This window comes from Vicugna pacos, chromosome 9 (genome assembly GCF_048564905.1).
Source record: "Vicugna pacos chromosome 9, VicPac4, whole genome shotgun sequence".
Taxonomy (NCBI): Eukaryota; Metazoa; Chordata; class Mammalia; order Artiodactyla; family Camelidae; genus Vicugna; species Vicugna pacos.
Genome location: NC_132995.1, coordinates 73,472,284 through 73,491,820, shown reverse-complemented (window position 1 = coordinate 73,491,820; position 19,537 = coordinate 73,472,284). Strand labels below are relative to the sequence as shown.

The following is a 19,537-nucleotide window of genomic DNA, read 5'->3' as shown; positions in this document are numbered from 1 at the left end:
CGAGGGCGGAGAATCTCGACTGCTCTGTTAGCTGCAGTGTCCCCAGCCCCTGGGTCAGTTCTGAGCCAGACAAGGGCTAACGTCTTCTGGCTGCCTGTTGTCTCTTCCTAACCTCCAAGTCCCTTTCAAGGCCAAGTCTGGGCGGGAACGGCGCACCCTCAAAGCGTGGGCTGCAGTCCCAGAATCCCGGGCTCTGCGGGGAGGCCTCCCTGTCAGGAAGGCAGCAGGGGAGCTGCGTGGTGGCCTCGAGCAGACACTCTCCCGGGACCACGGGGCCTTCGCCCTCGGAGAAGAGTCTCCCCGAAGGGCCTGAGCCCACCGTCTGGAGTTAGCGAGCAGGAGCTGGTGGGCGGGACTTGCCGGGCTCTCCTGCCCTCCGCGCACTGTGGAGACGCGGAGCGCCCCCCGGTGGCCGCCCGGGCGCGCTGCTCCGGGCCGGGAGCGGCGGCGGCGGCGGCGGAAGGGGCGGTGCCGAGCCGGCGGAAGGGGCGGTGCCGAGCCGGCGGGGCGGGGCGAAAGGGGCGGTGCAACGATGGCGGAGCGGGTGCGGGAGGAGCTCTCAGCCCTGGCCGCGATTTTCTGCGGGCCCGACGAGTCGGAAGTGCTGAGTCGCTCAGGTGACAACCCCCGCGCGGAGGGGCTGGGCGCCCTCTCCTGCCCACCGCGGAGGCTGGGCTCCCCGCCCCGGGCCCACCCCTGGCGGCCCGGCTGGCTGAATGACGGAATGACACGCGCCGGGACTGGGGGTGTGAGGGAGGCGGCCCCTGACGCGTGGGGAGCGCCGCGCCCCTGCCCGCTACTCGGCAGCAGACCGAGAGCTTGCCGTCCAGGCTCGTGCGGGCCGCCCCTGCTCCCTGCGCCCCCGCCCACTCGCCGGCCGCCCAGCACTGCGAACCAGCCGTGCCCGCCTGGAGGGCACTCCCCCGTGCCCTCCCTGGCCACCCTGCACTCAGTCTTCATCTCTCCCTAAAGAGAGGCCTGTCCTGACACCCCCGGTTGAAAGCCAGCTTCCCCAAGTTGCGTTAAGTCCTTCGTAAGCACCATGCACGTTGTCCTCCATAGCACCCACCACAGTTTTAACTTGGTTGTCTCAAGTTGCATGAGCGCAGGGACCCTGTTTATTTCGCAATCACAAAACTCCAGGCGCCTAGGGCAGTGCCACGCACGTGGTAGCTATTCAGTATGTATGTTGAATGAATTTTTTGATTTCGACCAAAGCTCAGAATTCTTTCTCAGTTACGTTTCCAAATTGACTGCTCCTCTTACGCCTTTTCTAGTCTGCTGAAAGGTGTCTTGGGGGCGCATTAATTATTCAACTCACATTTATTTATTCCCCGGAAACGTTGACAGGGTTTCATAGACATCACCCTTGTCCTCTAGGAGCTTACAGTCTAGAAAGGTTCTTCCGGCCGTATTTTGATGATAGTTAAAACTTATTCTCTCCCTATCTGTGGCTTCTGTTAAATAAAAGCCAAAACTGCAGTTTATGAAAAAGTGCAGTGATGCAGATAATTTTTAATTTTCACTTAGCTTTCAAATGCATTATGTAAATTTTTTGGCATGAGATTTAAACGTCAATTATGTTTCAGCTACTACTAAAGTTATCTGACTATAAATTGGTTAACCTTTAAGAGGTAGTCTAAAATGTGCTGGGTGTTGTGAGAAAGCCATCAAGGGTTAGGATCTGTTCCTGGTATCCATGTGGAGTGTTAATTCACACATGGAGCAGGAGTTGGCTCCTTTTCATGTATTCTTTCTTGATCAGCCATCTGTACACGTTCACTGAGCATGGTTATGTTCTGGGCCTTGTGAACCAGCTCTTGTAGTGGAGCTGCTTTGCCTTTAGTGCCTAGGCTGTCTTGTAGCTTTCTGAAACAATTGTTTAAACTCCATATGAAAGGATTTACCCACTTTGAGTGTTTTCTTGTGACCCATCTACTGATTGGATAGCATTTGTAATTCTTCATCGTCTTACTTGCTGTCTCCTCTGCTCTCTTTATTGCTAATTACTTCTGCTGGAGGCAGGCTGTTTGAAGAGATCATCAGTTTTCTTAAATTCCTTTATTATGGCTCATCTGGGAATATCCTGGAAAAATGAACCTATGATTTCTCATTACACCTGAAAGAGGATGGAGTGGTAGTGGTCTGGGTCACTAGTACACGGCTGAGCATATGACACTGCTGATGGGTCAGAGAAAACCCAAAAAAGGAAGCATAGAAAGAAAGCAGTTTCTTAATATGAAGAACACTGTAGACCCTTTATCTGCTGTTAAATTGAGCATGACTTTTAAGCCATGCCTCCTAATTAATTTAACTCAGTCTTCTGGCATCAATAAGTAATTGAATTATAAAAGAATTCAGTGTAACAGCTGAGGACATTTTATTGCTGGAAGGTTCATTGGAGACTAGAACAGTTCAGGGATTGAAGTAAGGATGTTTGATTCTCACAACTGGGAGATAAGGGTAAGGTAAGGACTTTAACAGACCACAGTAAACATACAGGGGGCTGCTGGCCACCACTCTCGTGGTCACTGTCAGCTAGGGTTGGAGGATATAAGCTTAACACCATAACATTTTGAACACCATCAGTTCCTTCCTGGCGTATCCCCACCCCCCAGGTATGTTTCACCTCGTTACCGCTGGAATCAGGTTCACACCGGGTAGGATTGCACTTCTGGTATGAGAAGGCTCAGGCTGCCAAATCAAAGGTCATCTGGTAAGGCTGTTAGATTGAAGAGTCTGAATAGTTGGATTCAGTTTAGCTGGACTAATTTATGCTGAGAATTTCAGGGGACATACGGACATTGTGGTCTCTTTGCGACGGTTTGTAGTAAGCTCATAGTAAGAGGCGTCAGGTGTAACTATCAAGTACGGCTGCAAATTATGTAAGTGCCCACCCCTGTCTATCCGAGGGCTGTGGGTAGACAGGTCAGGGGTATTTGGTTTCTCCCTGTGCAGTGCAGCCAGGCGAGGTGCCAGCTATAATAATGGGGTCACCTGCCACGTACCTGATACTTTAAATGCGTCTTACTTGGTGAGGGGTATTTTTTTTTTCTTTCCAGTATTTTATTTGTTATATAAATAAAATCCAGCCTAGGCATAGAGGTTCATGCTAGGAACACATTACTCAATAATAATTCTTGGGCATAAAGGGTAATGATAAACAGGAATACAGTAGTAAGAGCAGCTGACACTAACAAAGTGCTTTCTCCATGCCAAGCATCGTTCTGAATGTTTTACGTATGTTTAATTCGATGAGGGGTATTCTTAACTTTATTTTACAGAGAAAGTAACCGAGGCTCAGGCTGGTTAAGGAACCACCCGGCCCCAGAGTGTACGGACACTCGCGCTGCATCAGGGGCCTTGGTAGAGATGAGGCTGCTGTCTCGGGACAGTTCTTAGAGCAGGGATAACACTAGTCCGGGAAGAGAGAGCAGGGGCACCCCAAGCAGAGCTCCGAAGGGCAGTGTGCACTTGTGAGACAGGTCGGGTTGGTATTGTTACAAATCTTCGTTGTCCTGATGAGGTAATTGAGGGTCACAGAGGTGATATTGCCATAGTCCGTGCTCATTATACGTGGAATTGTGTTTCTGAAAATCATCTTACAGATCAAAAAGTTGTAAAATGGGAGCTGTCACAAGACTCAATTCATAAAATATGCTTGCCCAGTAGCTTCAGAGTGAATTTTTGTATTCTGCTAACACTGATGTTCAGATTGGATTGGGCCTTCTTGCAAAATGCATCATGACTGTTACCCACGGACCTCTCTAAATCTGCTCAGCCCTGTTTCCTGCCGCTTGTTGGCACTTGAGGTCACCACTAAAACCAATTCAGCCTTGAACTTCACTTCTAAAGGATGGGATTGCCACTTTTAGCTTCACTTATTTTTAGTTTTTTTCCCCTGTAACCACACTTTAAACATATGTAAAACTCCAGCTGTAACATGAAAACAGGCACTGGTGGATGTGTACTTGTGGGGAGCTGCCTGGGAGCAAGACGAAAGAGAATCCTGTGCAGTGAAGTAAGAGAGGGTGCTGGGGGCTTTTGAGTGCTTTTCTGAGCAAAGTCTTACCCTGAGGGGACATAGAGAGACTGCAAAAAAATAAAATAAAAGCAAGTATAGGGCAAGTCAGTTGTGTATGGTATTTAATGATGTCTTAATGGGCTCAAAATAAATCTTGAAGAACTCATTCTCCTATGTTTTCTTTACATTTTCCACCGTTTTCTGTTGTTGGATGGCATTTATTAAGTTTCTGTTGTGTGTAATTATGGAGTAGGGTGAATTCTTAAAAAATAACATTAGTGTGGACTTTGGAGTTCACTTCAGTTTCTCCCGTTTGAATTTCTGTTGTTTGGAGCATGGTTAGGAGCATAATGTCTTTCATGTGCTTGTGAGGAAGAATAAAGTTTGATACCCCTATTTCGGTTATGAAATTGCTGTACTGTATTAAGGCAGCATGACTTCTACAGAAAACAAGCCCAAGCTAGGGGTTATGCGTGTGAACTTCAGCCAGAGGTAAGACTTACATCTTTTGGAAGGGTCTTTTAGAATAGATGAAGATAGTCTTGAAACTTATGAAAATTTTGGTTTTCTGGGGCAGACATAGGTTTTCTAGGGTGTAGGGTGTAGATGATTTTTGAGAATAAGTTTGCGGGGCCAGGGGAGGCCAGAGATTAGCACTAGATGTAGAGCACCATTATTTTTCTGTTCATCAATCTGATTCTAAGCTGTTAATAATCTTAAAGCAGATAGGGACAACCTTGTTTTCTTTTTTATGAAAAAAAAAACAAAAACAAACAACTACCCAAATCAGACTGACAGTGCATGTAGTTACATGAAAAATTCTGAAGCGAAAAAGAGCCAGTTTAATTGCATGGACAAACCAAGGCAGATGAGAAATGGAAGAGTAATAGATAAACTACTAGAGTTATAGGGAGAAAATGAGTTTTTAAAAGAATGTAACTTTATTACCACATTAAATATTAGTAAAATAGGGTATGTTATGGGCTTTTCATTTTCTTACAGAGATAGCATCATTTTGTGTAATTTCAGCTTGCAACTCCGGTGTGTGTGTGTGTAGACATGCAGGGAGTCACACGGAAGACCAATTAGGAAGACTATTAATCCTTCCCAATTTTTGATAGAATTGAAGCAGTTTTTCTTCTAAATATATAACATAATTTCACAGTTTCCTGAGGCAAAAGTCAGAATTTTCTCCCATTGCTTGTCTGTTTGCTGACTAGGACCAGAAAATTAGTAAGAGAGGAAGTTGGTAAGGATTTGAACGGTCAGCTCAGTGGCCTTTCAGGGCTTTCTCCCTGGACTGCCTGTCTCTGTCCCCGCACTGGGAGGAGCAGCTGAGTGTGTGTATGGCAGAGGCTGGGGAACGCGGTGGGTTTCAGGGTTCTGACCAGAGGGGAGTCTTGCTTGAGGGAAACGCTTGCTTCTGGGTACAGGTACTGTTAGTTTCCTGCGGCTGCTGTAACACATACCCACAAATGTGTTGTGTTAAAACAACGCATATTTATTCTCTTACAGTCCTGGAGGTCAGAAGTCTGAAATCAGGTTCACAGGGCTGCAGTCAAGTCGTCAGCAGGGCTGCCCCGCTTCTGGGCGCTCCAGGGGAGAGTCCCTTTCTGTGCCTTTTCCAGCTTCGAGAGCTCTGTTCTTTATCCTCCTTGGCCCGTGGCCCGTTCTCCATAGTCAAAGCCAGCAGCACAGAATCCGATTACATCGCCTTCTTCTGCGGTAACCTCTTCCCCGCCTCCCTCTCGTAAGGGCACTCGCGGTTGTATTTAGAGTCCACTGGATCCTGAACTTGGTCGCATCCGCAGGGGCCCTTTTGCCATGTGAATGAACACATTGACGAGTTCTGGGGATGAGGACGGAGGCATCTTTGGGCCAACTTTTGGCCTACCACAGGCACCAGGGACGTCTTCACCCGGGAGACCATGACTACAAGCTAGTGGCGTAGTGCTCAGAGCTGCGTGACTGTAAAACTTTAAAGTTCTTTTTTTTTTTTTACAAATTATAAAACTATTTCTTGGTTGTTGTCTAAAAAGAAAACTGAGATATTCCTGTGGAGAAGAAAATAGTTAATTTGGTTCAACCATAATAATTCTGGGTATGAAAACACCACAATAAATTCAGAGTACCATGGAACTCGTAAGACAGGCTTTAGAGAGCAGCTTTGGTGGTTGAACAAGAAAGGGGCAGAAAGCGGAGAGGTAAGGGCCTTTCAGGGAGCTGGGATAGGAGGAGCAAGGCCCAGAGATGGGAAACCAGAGACTGTGTTCAGGACGTTGCAAGAAATGGGTTAGCTTAAGTAAGGAGAGAGGACGCTGGGGTGGAAGGCTGGCTCTCGGCGTTGGGTGGAGGAGTCTGTAATTCGTTTCTCAGTCCGGGAGAGTGGCGTGGGGTAATTTGGTTTAGGGAGAGGTGGGCTGGCAGTGAGGAACCCACTTTTGTAGAAACCACAGAAAGGCTTGCCTTAGGGTAGTGATAGTATGAATGAAAAGGAGAGAAATTCTAGAGAACTTGTGGTGGGACTTTGGCAATTGAATGTTAAGTGTGAAGTAACGGGGGAAAAAAGAGGCCAAGGTGACTTTAAGAATTTAAGCCTGGGTGACTGGACCATGAAAGTAGTTCATGGGGTTGTACTTTAAAGGATGCCCTAGAGGGTTAGGAAAAGGAGACAGAGCAGCAAAGGAAACATCAGGGGTGTAGGGAAAGAAGCAGGACAGTGTGGCGTCTGGGAGGGGAGGGAGGAGAGCACTTTGAGAAGGAGATTGGTGCAGTGGGTCCAGATGCCGTGGAAAGCTGGGGCAGGATAGAGGCCGTCGAACGTGGCTGGATCAGGGGTCCCAGGCCCCCTCAGGCTAGAAAGACTCACAGGACTCAGCAAAGCTGGTGTACTCGTGGTTACAGTTTATTACAGCAAAAGGACAGGTGAAGTCAGCAGAGAGGAAGGGAGCCTGGACTGAGGTCCGGGAGAAAGCAGGGCGAGCTCTCAGGAGTCGCACAAACGTGCGCAGTTCTCTCGGCAACGTGTGGCAGCACGTGACAGGTGTCGCCAACAAGGGGCGCTCCCCCGAGCCTGGGTGTGGAGAGGGCGAGTTGGGAGGCGGTCACAGCGGCATTCTGCCTGCATGGCTGACCTCAGCTGCTCAGACTCCAGCCAGAGTGAGAGTTACCGTACATCCTGCTGCTAGCATGTACTGCTCAATCAAATCGGTGCCCTGTTGCCCAAGGCCACAGCCACACAAGAAACACTCCCATCAGGCAGAATATCCCATGGGCTCATCGCTCACTTCTCAGGAGCCAGCCACCTGAGGACAGGCCTTCCTAGGGAGTGCGGCGTCCCAGCACCCCGGGCCTGCTGGTTACCTTCCAGCATGGCGGTGGCTGGGAGCCCACTGGCAGAGTCTGGGAAAGGAGTTTCCGGGAGCAGTGATGAGAAGCCTCGGTACCGGTAGCTAGGCAGGGGTGAGAATGAGAGCTCAAGAAGATTGGAAATGAAAGGACAGAGAAAGATCTGTAGCCTAAGAGAATTAGTGGCACTGAATTTTTTTTTGAAGCAAGGAGAAGGTAAATATTTTATAAGCAGAAGGAAGCAAACATTAGAGGGAGGGGTGGAAAATGCAGGCACAGGAGAAGCGATCAAGTTTGGAGCCATGTCTGAGAGGTGGTGCTGTTTGCTGTGAAAGGGAGGAAGACACTCCCTTCTCAGAGAGAAGAGTGAGGAGGAGAGAGCGAAACGCTGGGAGAACGAACGTACTGCCAGGTGGTCAGGCGTTCCTGACCACCAGCGAGCGCTGGTGCACTTCTGTCGGGACGCAGTGAGCCCTGGTGGACTTCGCCAGTGTATTACTCACTGCACCGCAGGCAGCATCCACTTCATGCTCATGTTGCTTCCCCTTGTCCCGCAAGTCCCATGGGGCCACGAGGACACTGTACACACTGGGGGTCTTTGTTCCAGCTGAGGAACACGGAGCCCCCAGTTTTATAAGGGAGCCGTTAGCAATCCTGCCCAACCTTTGTCTTGATCATGTTATCTTTATTATTCTGGTCTGGAAGTGAATCTGCCCTGGCCTGCAGGGAGCAGCACATTGGCTTCAAAGGCTGTCCATCATGCACATGCTCTTGACCAAAGCTGTCAGTGTCCTTGGTCAGAAGATACTCAGAAATGCCACTCCCATGAGGAGTAATCTCCATGGAGATTAAAAAATATATACAGGTTTATAGAAATTATATGAAGATATGCTTGTAAGTAAAGACATTTTTGGGTGTAGAAGAGAAGGTGAGGAAGACCACCTTGGCCCTGTCCACTGTCTGATGTTGCGAAACTGGGTTGAGTTAAGGCTGAGGGCTATGTGTCCTTCCCACCGTTTCCTCTCAGACTGGTACAGTGCCTTGGGCCCGTGGGTGCTCAGTGAACACTTGTTGAATGATGAATGAATGAGGAGCTTTAAGTCATGCCTCCTCCTTGAGAGGGAGGGTGGGCCCCCTCCGTGATTTCTGGAGGGTTTATTTAGCCTCGTGTGTGTACTTTGCCTCTAGGTCCGTTTATAATGCCTGTTTCACCTAGAGAAACGTACTGATCTAACTGACATATAGGGCGCCTACTTTAATAATAAAATATTTTTTAAAAAGGATAAGTAAAAAGATGGAAGAAAGAAGGGTTTTGAGGAAATGGTGATGGGTTTTAGAGGAATTACTAAGTTATGGTTGGAAGATCTTTATGCACACACATTTTACTTACATAATACAAATCTAAGTTACAGCATTTTAGTATGATCTTTAGAATGGTTACTGCCTGGGTTTTCAGGGTGGTGTCCTAAAACAGCAGTGCTGTGCAGCTGGTACTGAAGTTTCTATTAAAGAAAAACCCTGTATAACAGATGTGTTTGGCCCAGTGCGAATCAATGTCTGTAGCAACCGCTTTTTATGTAAGTGGAATCGGATGGCTAGAGAGTCATTTTAATGTTCTGTTAGGTTCTTTAAAATGGGGAGGCATTCAGGTTTCCATTGTTGAGGCTGGTGAGCAGCAATCCGGGTATGAAAATGAGAACGATTTGACTGCCTGTCTTGTGAGGCAGAATGAAGCACGGACTGTGGGGGAAGGAGCGGGGTCGACGAGGCAGGTTCGCTTCCAAGAGCCTTGTCTGCGCCCAGTTCTCTCCTCCTCTGCTCTCTGATCCGCGTGCTCCTGCCCCCTGCAGAATGAATTGGCCTGACGTTTTATCAGCTTTTGAAAAGTGGGGTGAAGTGGAGCAAATCTGAAAGAGAGCGGCGTGTTTCATCTCGTTCCTCGGTGTACTTTCCCCTCCTCCTTGGGAGCCATAAACGGCTGACTTGGTGTCCGCCCAGGTTTAGCTCCTCTCGCCGCCCTCGTGTTACGCCCGATCCTAATGTATGTGAAGTGAGAGAAGAGCGGGTCCAGGCAGTTCCCGAGTCGTGCACAGTCATCACGCCCTCTGCACCCCTACAGCCACGCGGGATCCAGTGTCTGCTGTGACTTGGACTTACTGCAAAATGACTTTCACTGGATTTCGTATATAACTTTTAAACTAATTACTGATTTTATATATACACAATACACAATTTTTTTTGAATGTTCATATGAGTTTATTAGGAATTTTCAGAATTATCAACTAAGTCTGGGTAGGAAAAAAACCATGTGCTGAGAAACCTTTCTGGTAACCTTAATAAAAATGGGTTAATAGCAATTGTAAATGCCAGTGAAATCCTGGGTGCTGGTCTGCATGAATCTGTGGATATGTATGTATGGCTGAAGGAAATAATCTGTAAACTGTCGCTTTCTGAGTATGATGTGTCTCTTCATTAAAGAACTGAGTTTTCACATGAACAACAAATCGACACTTGAAACAAAAATTTTAACTTGTTAGTGTTCCATTCAAATTGCATTAGGCACAGCTAATCATTATTTTTGGATGCCTTCCAGAGACAGATGGGACTGTGTTCAGAATTCTCACAAAAGCCGAAGGATTTATGGATGCGGATATACCCTTACAATTGGTGTTCCATTTACCGGTCAATTACCCATCGTGTCTACCTGGTGTCGTGGTTAACTCCGAACACCTGACCAGGGCCCAGTGCCTGACTGTGAAAGAGAAGTTACTCGAGCAAGCAGAGAGCCTTTTGTCGGAACCTATGATTCATGAGCTAGTTCTCTGGATTCAACAAAATCTCAGGCACGTCCTTAAGCAACCCGAAACTGGAAGTGGCAGCGAAAAGTGTACTTCCACAGTCAGCACGACTGCGGATGATGGATTGTGGATAACTCTTTTGCATTTAGATCACATGAGAGCAAAGACTAAATATGTCAAGACTGTGGAGAAGTGGGCTTCCGATTTAAGGCTGACAGGAAGACTGATGTTCATGGGTAAACTAATACTGATTTTACTGCAAGGAGACAGAAACAACGTCAAGGTGCCAACAGTTTAATGTTGAATATGAATTTGGCCATTTTCTGCTGACGTGGTGTGTCTAATGTATAAATGTGTTTTATAACAGTGAGACCGATTAATCATTAAGATGTTTTTGCTTTCACTCTTAACATGTTAATGGATCGTTACTTTTCTTCTTAAAGAATATCTTTAACTTCTACTTACAACTACAGACTTGCAAAGAATAAGTAGAAGATTATGTTTTAAAAGTCATGCCGCTTACTGAAAGTGATAGGTTATTAAAAAAAATCTCTGTGGTGCATGAGTGTTTGTTTCTGTAATTAGCGTTGAGCCTAAACTTTATATAAATTTGCCCTAAAAGTTTGGGCATATTTTGTTTCTTTTCTTAAGCACAGCAAAGTGTGTATTTGTGAGTAGTCTGCAAAAATCTTAACTTTTTGGCATTCAAAGATACGTTCTGACGCTTGAATTGGTGTGTGCAGTACCTGGAAAGAGGAGCTGGTCCCTGCTAACCAGGATTCAGTGTGAGTGGAAGGAGAGTCGTTAGCGCTGTCAGCTTGTCACCTCCTCCCTAACTAACTTTTGCTTTCCACCTGACTTGTCTCAGCAGCTGCTTTCAAAGTCATCATCTTCTTCCCGTGTTTCAAGTTCTCATTCTAAACTCAACTAACCTGTGTGGGACCAGACAAGACAAGCTGCTTATTACCTTTTAAATCTTAAAAGAGCTACAAATAACCCAATAGGTTTTTATGCTTCCAGTTGGGGTGGGTCAGCAATAATTACAGTGGAATTTATTCTAAACAGATTTATGGATTTATCTTGCACAACCTATCATTTTACAGATTTGTAGGGTAACTACCTAGCTTTTTCACGGTGGGGTCTCATCACGAAACTTGCTGGTAAATAGCTTCGGCTAAGCAGAGTAGTGCTGGGTTATAGCATACAGGCACAACAAGCAATTCAGATTTATATAGATCCTGGGCTGGGGTCTGGCCAAGGAGCCACATATTTTAAGGTGATTTATAGTATATGTATAAAACTTGATCCTTTTGGGTAAAATACTGGCTGGCAAAATGAATACAAATTAATTTCCTTGCTCATATTTCCCCAAAAGGCTCAGCTTTTTCTTTAAGCCAGCTCAGGCACATCAGGCTCAGGGCGGCTGATTTTCAGATGTTGCCCAAATTGGATCCATCAATTAATTACCATGCATTTAATCGTATGGCTGGAGCTCTGCTACTGCAGAGTACTTTTGAAAGAGTTCTTTCTTTTTTATTAGCTGTCCCTGAAATGTCATTTAACGTAAATATCTCTTCAGTTTTTATGGTTGTGTATCAGGAGAATTAGTTACATATTTATAGACGGCATCAATTTGGGACGTTAGGTGCTGTGCACCTCTGAACTTCATTCAGGCCTTGAAGTGGTAACAGTAATGACAGCAGCTGGCGCTGTGTTAAGCACCGTGTGCCAGGCGCCCCTCTCAGTGCTTTTACATGTATTAACCCATTTAATCCTCACAACTGCCCCGTAAGGTAGGTGTTGTTATGAGCACCATTTTGTGGAGCAGGTTACTGAGGCACAGAGGGTTGTTGTCACGAGTGCCAGGATCAGACCTAGCAGGCTGTCCAGTCTAGATTTAAGCCTATGTAGTTCGTTTACATCCTCCTTTTACTTCAGCACTCGCCAGTGCGTTATGCATCCAAGGATGTAAAGACACTGTGACTCACTACTTGCTTCGGAAAGCAAGTCAGTACTCTGTAAGCATGAAAGTAAGCCGGCAGGTTTATGGCTCCTGTAAAACTAGGACTTTGAAATTCAGAGTAAGATATGTTTTTAATGTACTGCTTTATCCTTTAGGAGTACCTGATTCTTCAGAAAACCTCCAAAGTAGATGTGGACTCAAGTGGAAAGAAATGCAAAGAGAAAATGATTAGTGTACTGTTTGAAACAAAAGTACAGACAGAACACAAAAGGTATAATTTAGTACTATTGCAGATGGAAAAGCAACTGAATCGATAATTATACTCTGACAAATCTAAGCATATTCATGAGTTTCTCTTGTATAATGCAGGTTTCTGGCATTTGAAGTCAAAGAGTATTCATCGTTGGATGAGTTACAAAAGGAATTTGAAACTGCAGGACTTAAGAAGCTTTTCTCCGAATTTGTACTTGGGCTGGTAAAATGAAATGGGAGACAGAAGTCTTTCAGTGAAGCAGTGGTGGGGTTTTTGTTGTTGATTCTGCATTGGATTTGAGGAGCAGCTAATTGAAATACTCATAAGGGAACAATTTTAGAGTTTCTCTGAAGCAAAATGACAGACACCATCACAACTTTAGGAACAAAAGCCAATTCTGTTTATGGAATATTAAACAGTAAAAATAACTGTGTATTCTAATTTTTGCCAGTAAAGGCTTGGTTTAATAGATAGAATGTTATTTGAAAGATAAATATAAAAAGATGATGGTAAATGCGCCCTTGTGTTTATACAGAGTATTTGTTTGGAACTGCGCTATTTTCTGGCCAATTTTCTCGTAATTAAGTGAATTTTTAAAAAGAGATTTATTTTCATGTTTACATGTTTAGCATTTGATCACAATTTTCCCCCATTCAGCTTATTATGTCTAATGTTTTAAGTTGAATGTTAAGAAAAATATAACACTGATTTTCTTTGTGGAATTGCATAAATGCTTAGTTTAAATACAAACTAAAGAAGTTCTATAGAACTTGATTTACAATTTCTTTCTTTGGGGTCCCAGAATAGCATGGTAGTTATAGGACTGGAGAGTCAATTTAGAATAAAATTCTCTTTTGAAATATTTACCTTCTAGTTTTATAAGGGGAGAAATGTTTCACACAAAATTAACTTGGCTTCCTGGATGGAGGAAATTATATAGAGATACTATTTTTTATTTCTTACGAAATTTGTTAAAGTATGATAACCTCAAAATGCATTTATTATGACCTGAGGAGAGAAGTCATAAAATAAAAGCTTGTGTTAAAATCTGTACCACAAGCATAAACAGGCACTTATGTTTGAAAAAGGATAGTTGTGTGCATGAAGCCACCTGTGCTTTGAATAAGGGGCCAAGTGATGGAAGAAAGGCCAGGCACATCCCTCTCACTGCAAGTACGGGATGTCATTATAAAATTATAACTGATGGGAGAGAGAACTGAGGAAACGTGCGGCGTGCTGAGCAGCGTTCTCGACAGGGCTGCCCCGTGACTGTGGCAGTTCGATCTGATTGGCTCGTTTTCAGGCGCCCTTGTACCTGTTGACTGTTTTATGGGGCTCCGTTAATGAGAGGGGATTTCGGTTCATTTATCTCACTCTAGAGTGTCGATGATGTTTTCCTGGAGAACTGGCAAGTGCAGCCAGGTGGTTCTACGGGAGGGTGACTTCTCGGGGCTCAGAAGCCACAAGGAGCCTGCGCCCGCGGCTGCAGCGTCGGAGGCTGTTGTCATTGAGCCTGGTTCTGCTCGAATGGTGCTGCCTCGAGTGGAGCTGCAGTTGCTGGCAGGAGGGAGTCAGAGTCACTCCACCCCTGTTGTGCCACCGCAGCAGCTGCCAGCAACCGCCAGGGCGCTGGGACTCTGCCTTCCCAGCAGCACCCCCACCTGGCCAAGCCCTACAGCAATACCGTCGGCCAAGAAGGCCGGGAAATGTAGTTCGCATGTCCCAGCCCCAGGGGGATGGGTGTGCCGCGGGAAGTGCGGGGAGGGAGCTGAGTGCCTATGGTACGGACCCAGCACGACCTCCCCTTTGAGCTGTTGAGCATCCACACACAGCCTTCTGCCCATGTTTAAACTCCTGTATGACAACAGGTTTATGCTTCTGTCTATGCAGACGTGACTATCTTTTATACAAATGAAGAAACTCTCACCTTCTTCCCAAAAAGGGGAGAAATAAAGTCCCATCAGTTACTATTATCCGTAGTGGTGTTAAGTTTTCTAGTTCAGTCACAGTCCTGCCTAGATGATTAAGCTGTCAGGTTTGCTACCACCACCATTTCTTATATAACTTGACAGAGGGTAGGGGAAGAAAAAAATAGTTAATACGCACAAAAATGCATGGAACAAGCAATGAAGCAAATTTGCCTAAGTGCTTATTTCTGTAACTGGTCATGAAACTGTGGTTTATACTGACAACTTCTTCGTCTACTTCATTTACTTTGTTCCCGGCCAGCACTTTAGCTGGTCAAGGCTCTTTACCTAGTAGGGAGGCTGACTCTTCATTCTGGAAGGATCTGAGTCCTTAGGCGTTGGTTGTTTATTAGCTTTCACTGTTTAGTAAGAGAATATTAAGAGGCAACCTGAGACTGGGATTTCAAAATGTAGGATAGATAAACAAGATTATACTGTATAGCACAGGGAAATAGATGCAAGATCTTGTGGTAGCTCACAGCGAGGAAAATGTGACAATGAGCAGATTTGTGTTCGTCGTGCTCTTCACTGGAATTTGACACAGCATTGAAAAATGATTATACATCAATAGAAAGTGTTTAACATTAAAAAAAAAAAAGAACAACAACAACAAAAAGGCAACCTGAGAATCTGCTGGGTTCCTGACGTAGTTCTTACTGACCCCACTGTATAGCAGAAGACCAGCTTCCTTGTGATAACCTGGATCCGTCACCCCAGCCATGGCAGGAACCTCTTTCTTTGCTTATTGGTTTAGTGTCATAAGGAGCCTAACATATTCAGGTGTCAGTCTTCTAATTCACCTGAACCATTTTGTGTGCCCTGGTAGGAACACTTTTTGCCCCCATGAGAACTGACTGCCGAATCAGCATAGCCCAAGTTTATGGGATGGGAATCTAAAAATTCTGTGAGTGAGTTATTAAACATGACATTGAGAGAAATCCACCCTATTTTTCTTCTGGGATTCTTGGACCCATGTATTCTGGCAATGGGAGAAGTGATACCATATACCAATCACTGGTTCAGAGTGTAGCTACGTCTTACATAATAGCACCTCAGCCGCTCAGGGGCTTGTCTCCCAGCTGGCCTAATATCCGAGTCTTAGTAGGTTAGTACATTATTCTCTCAAGCCAGCCACTTCTGGGTGATCTGGTACATGGAAAAACCGATGAATTTCATAGCTATGAGCTCATTACTACATTTCTTTTGTTGTGAAATGAATTTCTCATTTAGAAGTTACGTAGTGAGAGAGAACCATGTCTGTGAGATTATGGTTGGCGGTATTATGGGAAGGGACTTAGGCTTGACACCCAGGATAAGTATTTTCATGAGGACAAATTGCTGGCCCTTTTACTAGAGAAGGGATCCAATGTAATTAAGCCACTAGGTGGCTGGTGTCTCCCAGGAAGGGAGGCCCTGCTGGTAGCTCAGCACTGGTCTCCGTTCTGAGCAGGTTAGGCACTCAGCAGTGACAACAGTGAGATCAGGATTGTTGAGAAGAACTTCATGTTGCTGAGTCCATGTATAACCTCCATGCTGCTGCCATATGTACTTTGTACATGAGCCCGCTGAGCAAACTCTGGGGTGCTAGGGACAGAGGATCGCTGACAGCCGCAGGGTGGGTGGATGAAGACTCCCTCTGCAGTGGTGGTTCTGTGACCATCATATACGACGCAGGTCGTCTCATATCTTGTGCTCATCCTGAGAGATTCATTCACACATCCCTGCCCCTGATTCCTTGTCATTAAATGTTTTCTGATCTTATTCTCTCAAAGCCCCCGACCACCTGGCCAACCATTAGCCACTGCCCATGAAATACTGTAGATTTGCATCTGAGGGCCTCTCTTTACATAGACAAAGCAGACAACCGGAAGTCCTGCTCGAAGTTCAGCCCACCGAGATCTCCCTTCACCTTTACCTTTCAGAGACACTCTAGGTTGGAATGGCAGTTGCTAAAAAATATTGTGAAGAACCATCCAAATACCAGGCCTGAGTTCCTCCTTCCTCAGCACACAAGCTCTGGGCGTCCTCAGGACCCCCTAGGTGTAGACTGAACAAACAGCTGTTTAGGAGTCGCTGTAGGCCTCTGAGCCACTTGATCATGCAGCTTGCTGGTGCCTTCAGGACCTGCTTGAGCCGGATCTTGTACATATCAGTTCATTTGCACATGCCCAACTTCGTAATCTCGTGGATGAAGTAATACTTCATTAGTAATTAGGAGAAGTGCAAATTAAAACCACAATGATACCACTAGCCACCCACCAAAATAGCTCAAACTTAAAGGATGGTTAATAGCAAGAATTGACAAAGAAGTGGAGCAGTGGCACCACTGATACACCGTTGGCAGGAGTATAAATCAACCCAAATATTCTGAACAAACAATTTGGCATAATCTAGAAAAATGGAAAGTCCCATATGTTACAACCTAGCATTTGTGCTTCAAGGCGTATACCTTACAGAAATGTGTGCATATATGTGTGATGTCACCTGTACAAGAATGTTCATAACAATATTATTTTTGATAGATCAAATGAAGCAACCCAAACACTCATGAACATAGAATAGACAAGTAAATTGTGGTACATTCATGCAGTGAAACACTATACAGCAAAACTAAATGAGGGTGTCATAGCCACATAGAGCTACATGGATTCATCTTAAAAAAAGCAATACTGAACAAATGAAGAAAACAAAAGGAATATGTACCATATGATTCTGAAAGTTCAAAAGCAGGCAAAATGACATAGAATTGTGAATGCATACTCAAGGGCTAAAACTAAAAAATAAGCAAAGAAGTTGATACAATAAAGGTCAAGATGGCAGTTGCCTATGGGGAGAGGATGAGGTTGGAAAGAGGCACATGGAGGGTATTCTGGCGGGTGGGAGAGATGGCTGCGTTCTACTTCCTGACCAGGGTGCTGATTCTCATTCACTTCATTTATGATAATTCATTAAACTATACACTTGCTTTAGTGCATATTTCTGTATTTCTTCCCCTATAAAAGTAAACTTGGCTTAAAAAAATGCCAGAGTTATAAAATTTTGGTAAATGAGAAAAATATTGAAGATAATTCTTAAATCTTTGTCATTAATAGCAATTTCTCCCATCCTAACATTTGGCCCAGCCATGGACAAAATTGTAAATTAGGTGCGAAAGTGTAGTTTATTTAAAGTAGGGTGGTTAGGGAAATCTGTAAGGGGATGACATTGGAATTGATAACCTGGAAAAAAGGCACCAACCACAGGAAAAGGAGGCAGCAGGAATTCCAGACAGTAGGAACAGTAAGTGTGAAAGAGCTGAGGCCTAGAGGAGCATGGCCCGTTTGAAACAGTCAGAGCCAAGAGTGGCCTCTATGGGAAACAGTGATGTATGGGGTAACATCTACAGTGTATGTGTGCAGTGATAAGTTTGGAGAGGGAGAGAGCCAGATCCTGTTGAGTCTTACAATCCAATGGAAGACTCCCCCCCACCCCACGCTACGTGTAATGGGAATTCATTGCACTGGAAATAGATGTGATATCTGATTTACACTTTAATAAGATCATCTGGCTGTTACAGAGCAAATAGCAAATGGTCCAGCTGAGGGATGATGATGGTCTGGTTGTGATGGTACTGGAGACAAGTGGTCAGATATTAAAAACATATTGGAAATAGAGCTGAGCAGACTTGATGCCAGACTGAGGTTGAAGATGCATAAGAACAAAATGAAAGATTATATTTAGGTTTTGTCCTTAGTAGCTGGGTGAATGGTGGTACCATCGACTTATGAATTAATGGGGTCTGTGCAAGAAGCATATTTGAGAGATGTGTTAGAGGAAATTGTTATATTTTCTTGCCTCTTCTTTGCTGCCATTCTAGGTCTGTTGGAAAAGAGGACTTAAAAAAATGAATTCAATGAGTTTTGGAGGAGGTCATTGAGAGGACGTGCACTGCCGGTTGACCCGAGAACTGGACCCCTCAAACCCTCCTCTGTCCTTGGAATGTATGTTCTCCCCACTGTTCCTAAACTAGGATCCCTTTCAAGGAGGCAGCCTTAAGAGAGTAAGGTGCAGTTAAGAGCACCTGGACTGAATATGTGACTGAACCCACAAGAGTTAAGATTCTGGCAGGGTGTAGAGATCTACTTGTCTTAGGGCTGTCCGCGACAAGCCTTGTATGTAAGTTCACCTGCTTATTAAAACCCACCACCTACTAACCTGGAGGGATCTGCCTCTTTCTTAGGTCTCTCCTTGTTCTCTGTGTACGGGGGCCAAATTGTGAACCAACAACAAGTTAACAAATGTTAAGTTCTGGCAGCAAATGATATAATTTATAATAATTTTTCCAAAAGCAGTTTGGATGAAAAAAAATTGTTCTAAAATCAATTGTTTGGGTTGAGTATTATGAATTACTGATTTTCATCTAGTGGAATTTTGGTAAACCATGGAGAGAGTAGCTTTTGCAATGTTGGTGTGCCCCTCTGAGTGTGAGTCTCTTGTAGCCATGCCATTCAAGGTGTGGTTCACGGACACAATCTCATGCACTACCCCAGACCTGCTGAACTAGAGTCTATAGTTTAACAAGATCCCAGGGTGATCTGCATGCAGATTAAGGTTTGAGAAGCACTATCCTATAGTCGTATGTTCCTCAAATACGTGAGGAGGTTGAATGTGAAAAGTTGTAGACATACACGTTGTAAGGGCATTCCAGGCCCAGGAGGCAAAACATATAAAATTCTTAATTACCCCTTGTCTATCAAATAATATTTGATCGTATATTTCTAGCATTTCTCACATATTCTTAATCTTGCTCTTTGTCTCATAATTAACACTCAGCTGAGTGAAGACGAGAGATTGCACGATAGAAGCTGTGCCGCCCCTTTGCGTGCCACATGATCTCCATCTTCTCTCAATTGTGCTCCCTTTACGAGACCTTTGCTTGTTAGCATTCTTTTTGGCCCTTTAATTTGCTGTTTCCCACTTATTTTTATACAAAAGGGAAAATGTAACATTTAAATAATTGTAAAAATACAGCTACATAAGAAGAAGATGCTGTTGAAATTTTGGAATTGTCATATGATGGCTGATTTGTTTGTAAGTTGATGCACACAAGTCTGAATTTGATCAATGAAAAACTATTTTTAAGTTTTTACTGCATAAATTGCACTGGGCAGGAAGGTGGATTTGAAATAAAAAATTAAAAATAGG

General features: G+C 44.7%; 1 protein-coding gene across 1 annotated transcript; it reads left to right on the top strand.

The window, feature by feature from the left end:
* The first annotated feature begins 504 nt into the window (after nucleotides 1-504).
* RWDD3 (RWD domain containing 3) lies at nucleotides 505-14,357 on the top strand. Its single transcript, XM_072968158.1, has 4 exons — nucleotides 505-617; nucleotides 9,966-10,453; nucleotides 12,289-12,404; nucleotides 12,503-14,357. Exons 1-4 carry the CDS (start codon nucleotides 533-535, stop codon nucleotides 12,615-12,617), a joined length of 804 nt encoding a protein of 267 aa, XP_072824259.1. The 5' UTR covers nucleotides 505-532; the 3' UTR covers nucleotides 12,618-14,357.
* Nucleotides 14,358-19,537: the final 5,180 nt, after the last annotated feature.

Bases quoted from the DNA above. Each gene is read 5' to 3' on its own strand.
- RWDD3 (XM_072968158.1), top strand. From the start codon at position 533: ATGGCGGAGCGGGTGCGGGAGGAGCTCTCAGCCCTGGCCGCGATTTTC. The intron at 10,454-12,288 runs GTGCCAACAGTT...TTTATCCTTTAG, and splicing joins GAGACAGAAACAACGTCAAG to GAGTACCTGATTCTTCAGAA. The intron at 12,405-12,502 runs GTATAATTTAGT...TGTATAATGCAG, and splicing joins GTACAGACAGAACACAAAAG to GTTTCTGGCATTTGAAGTCA.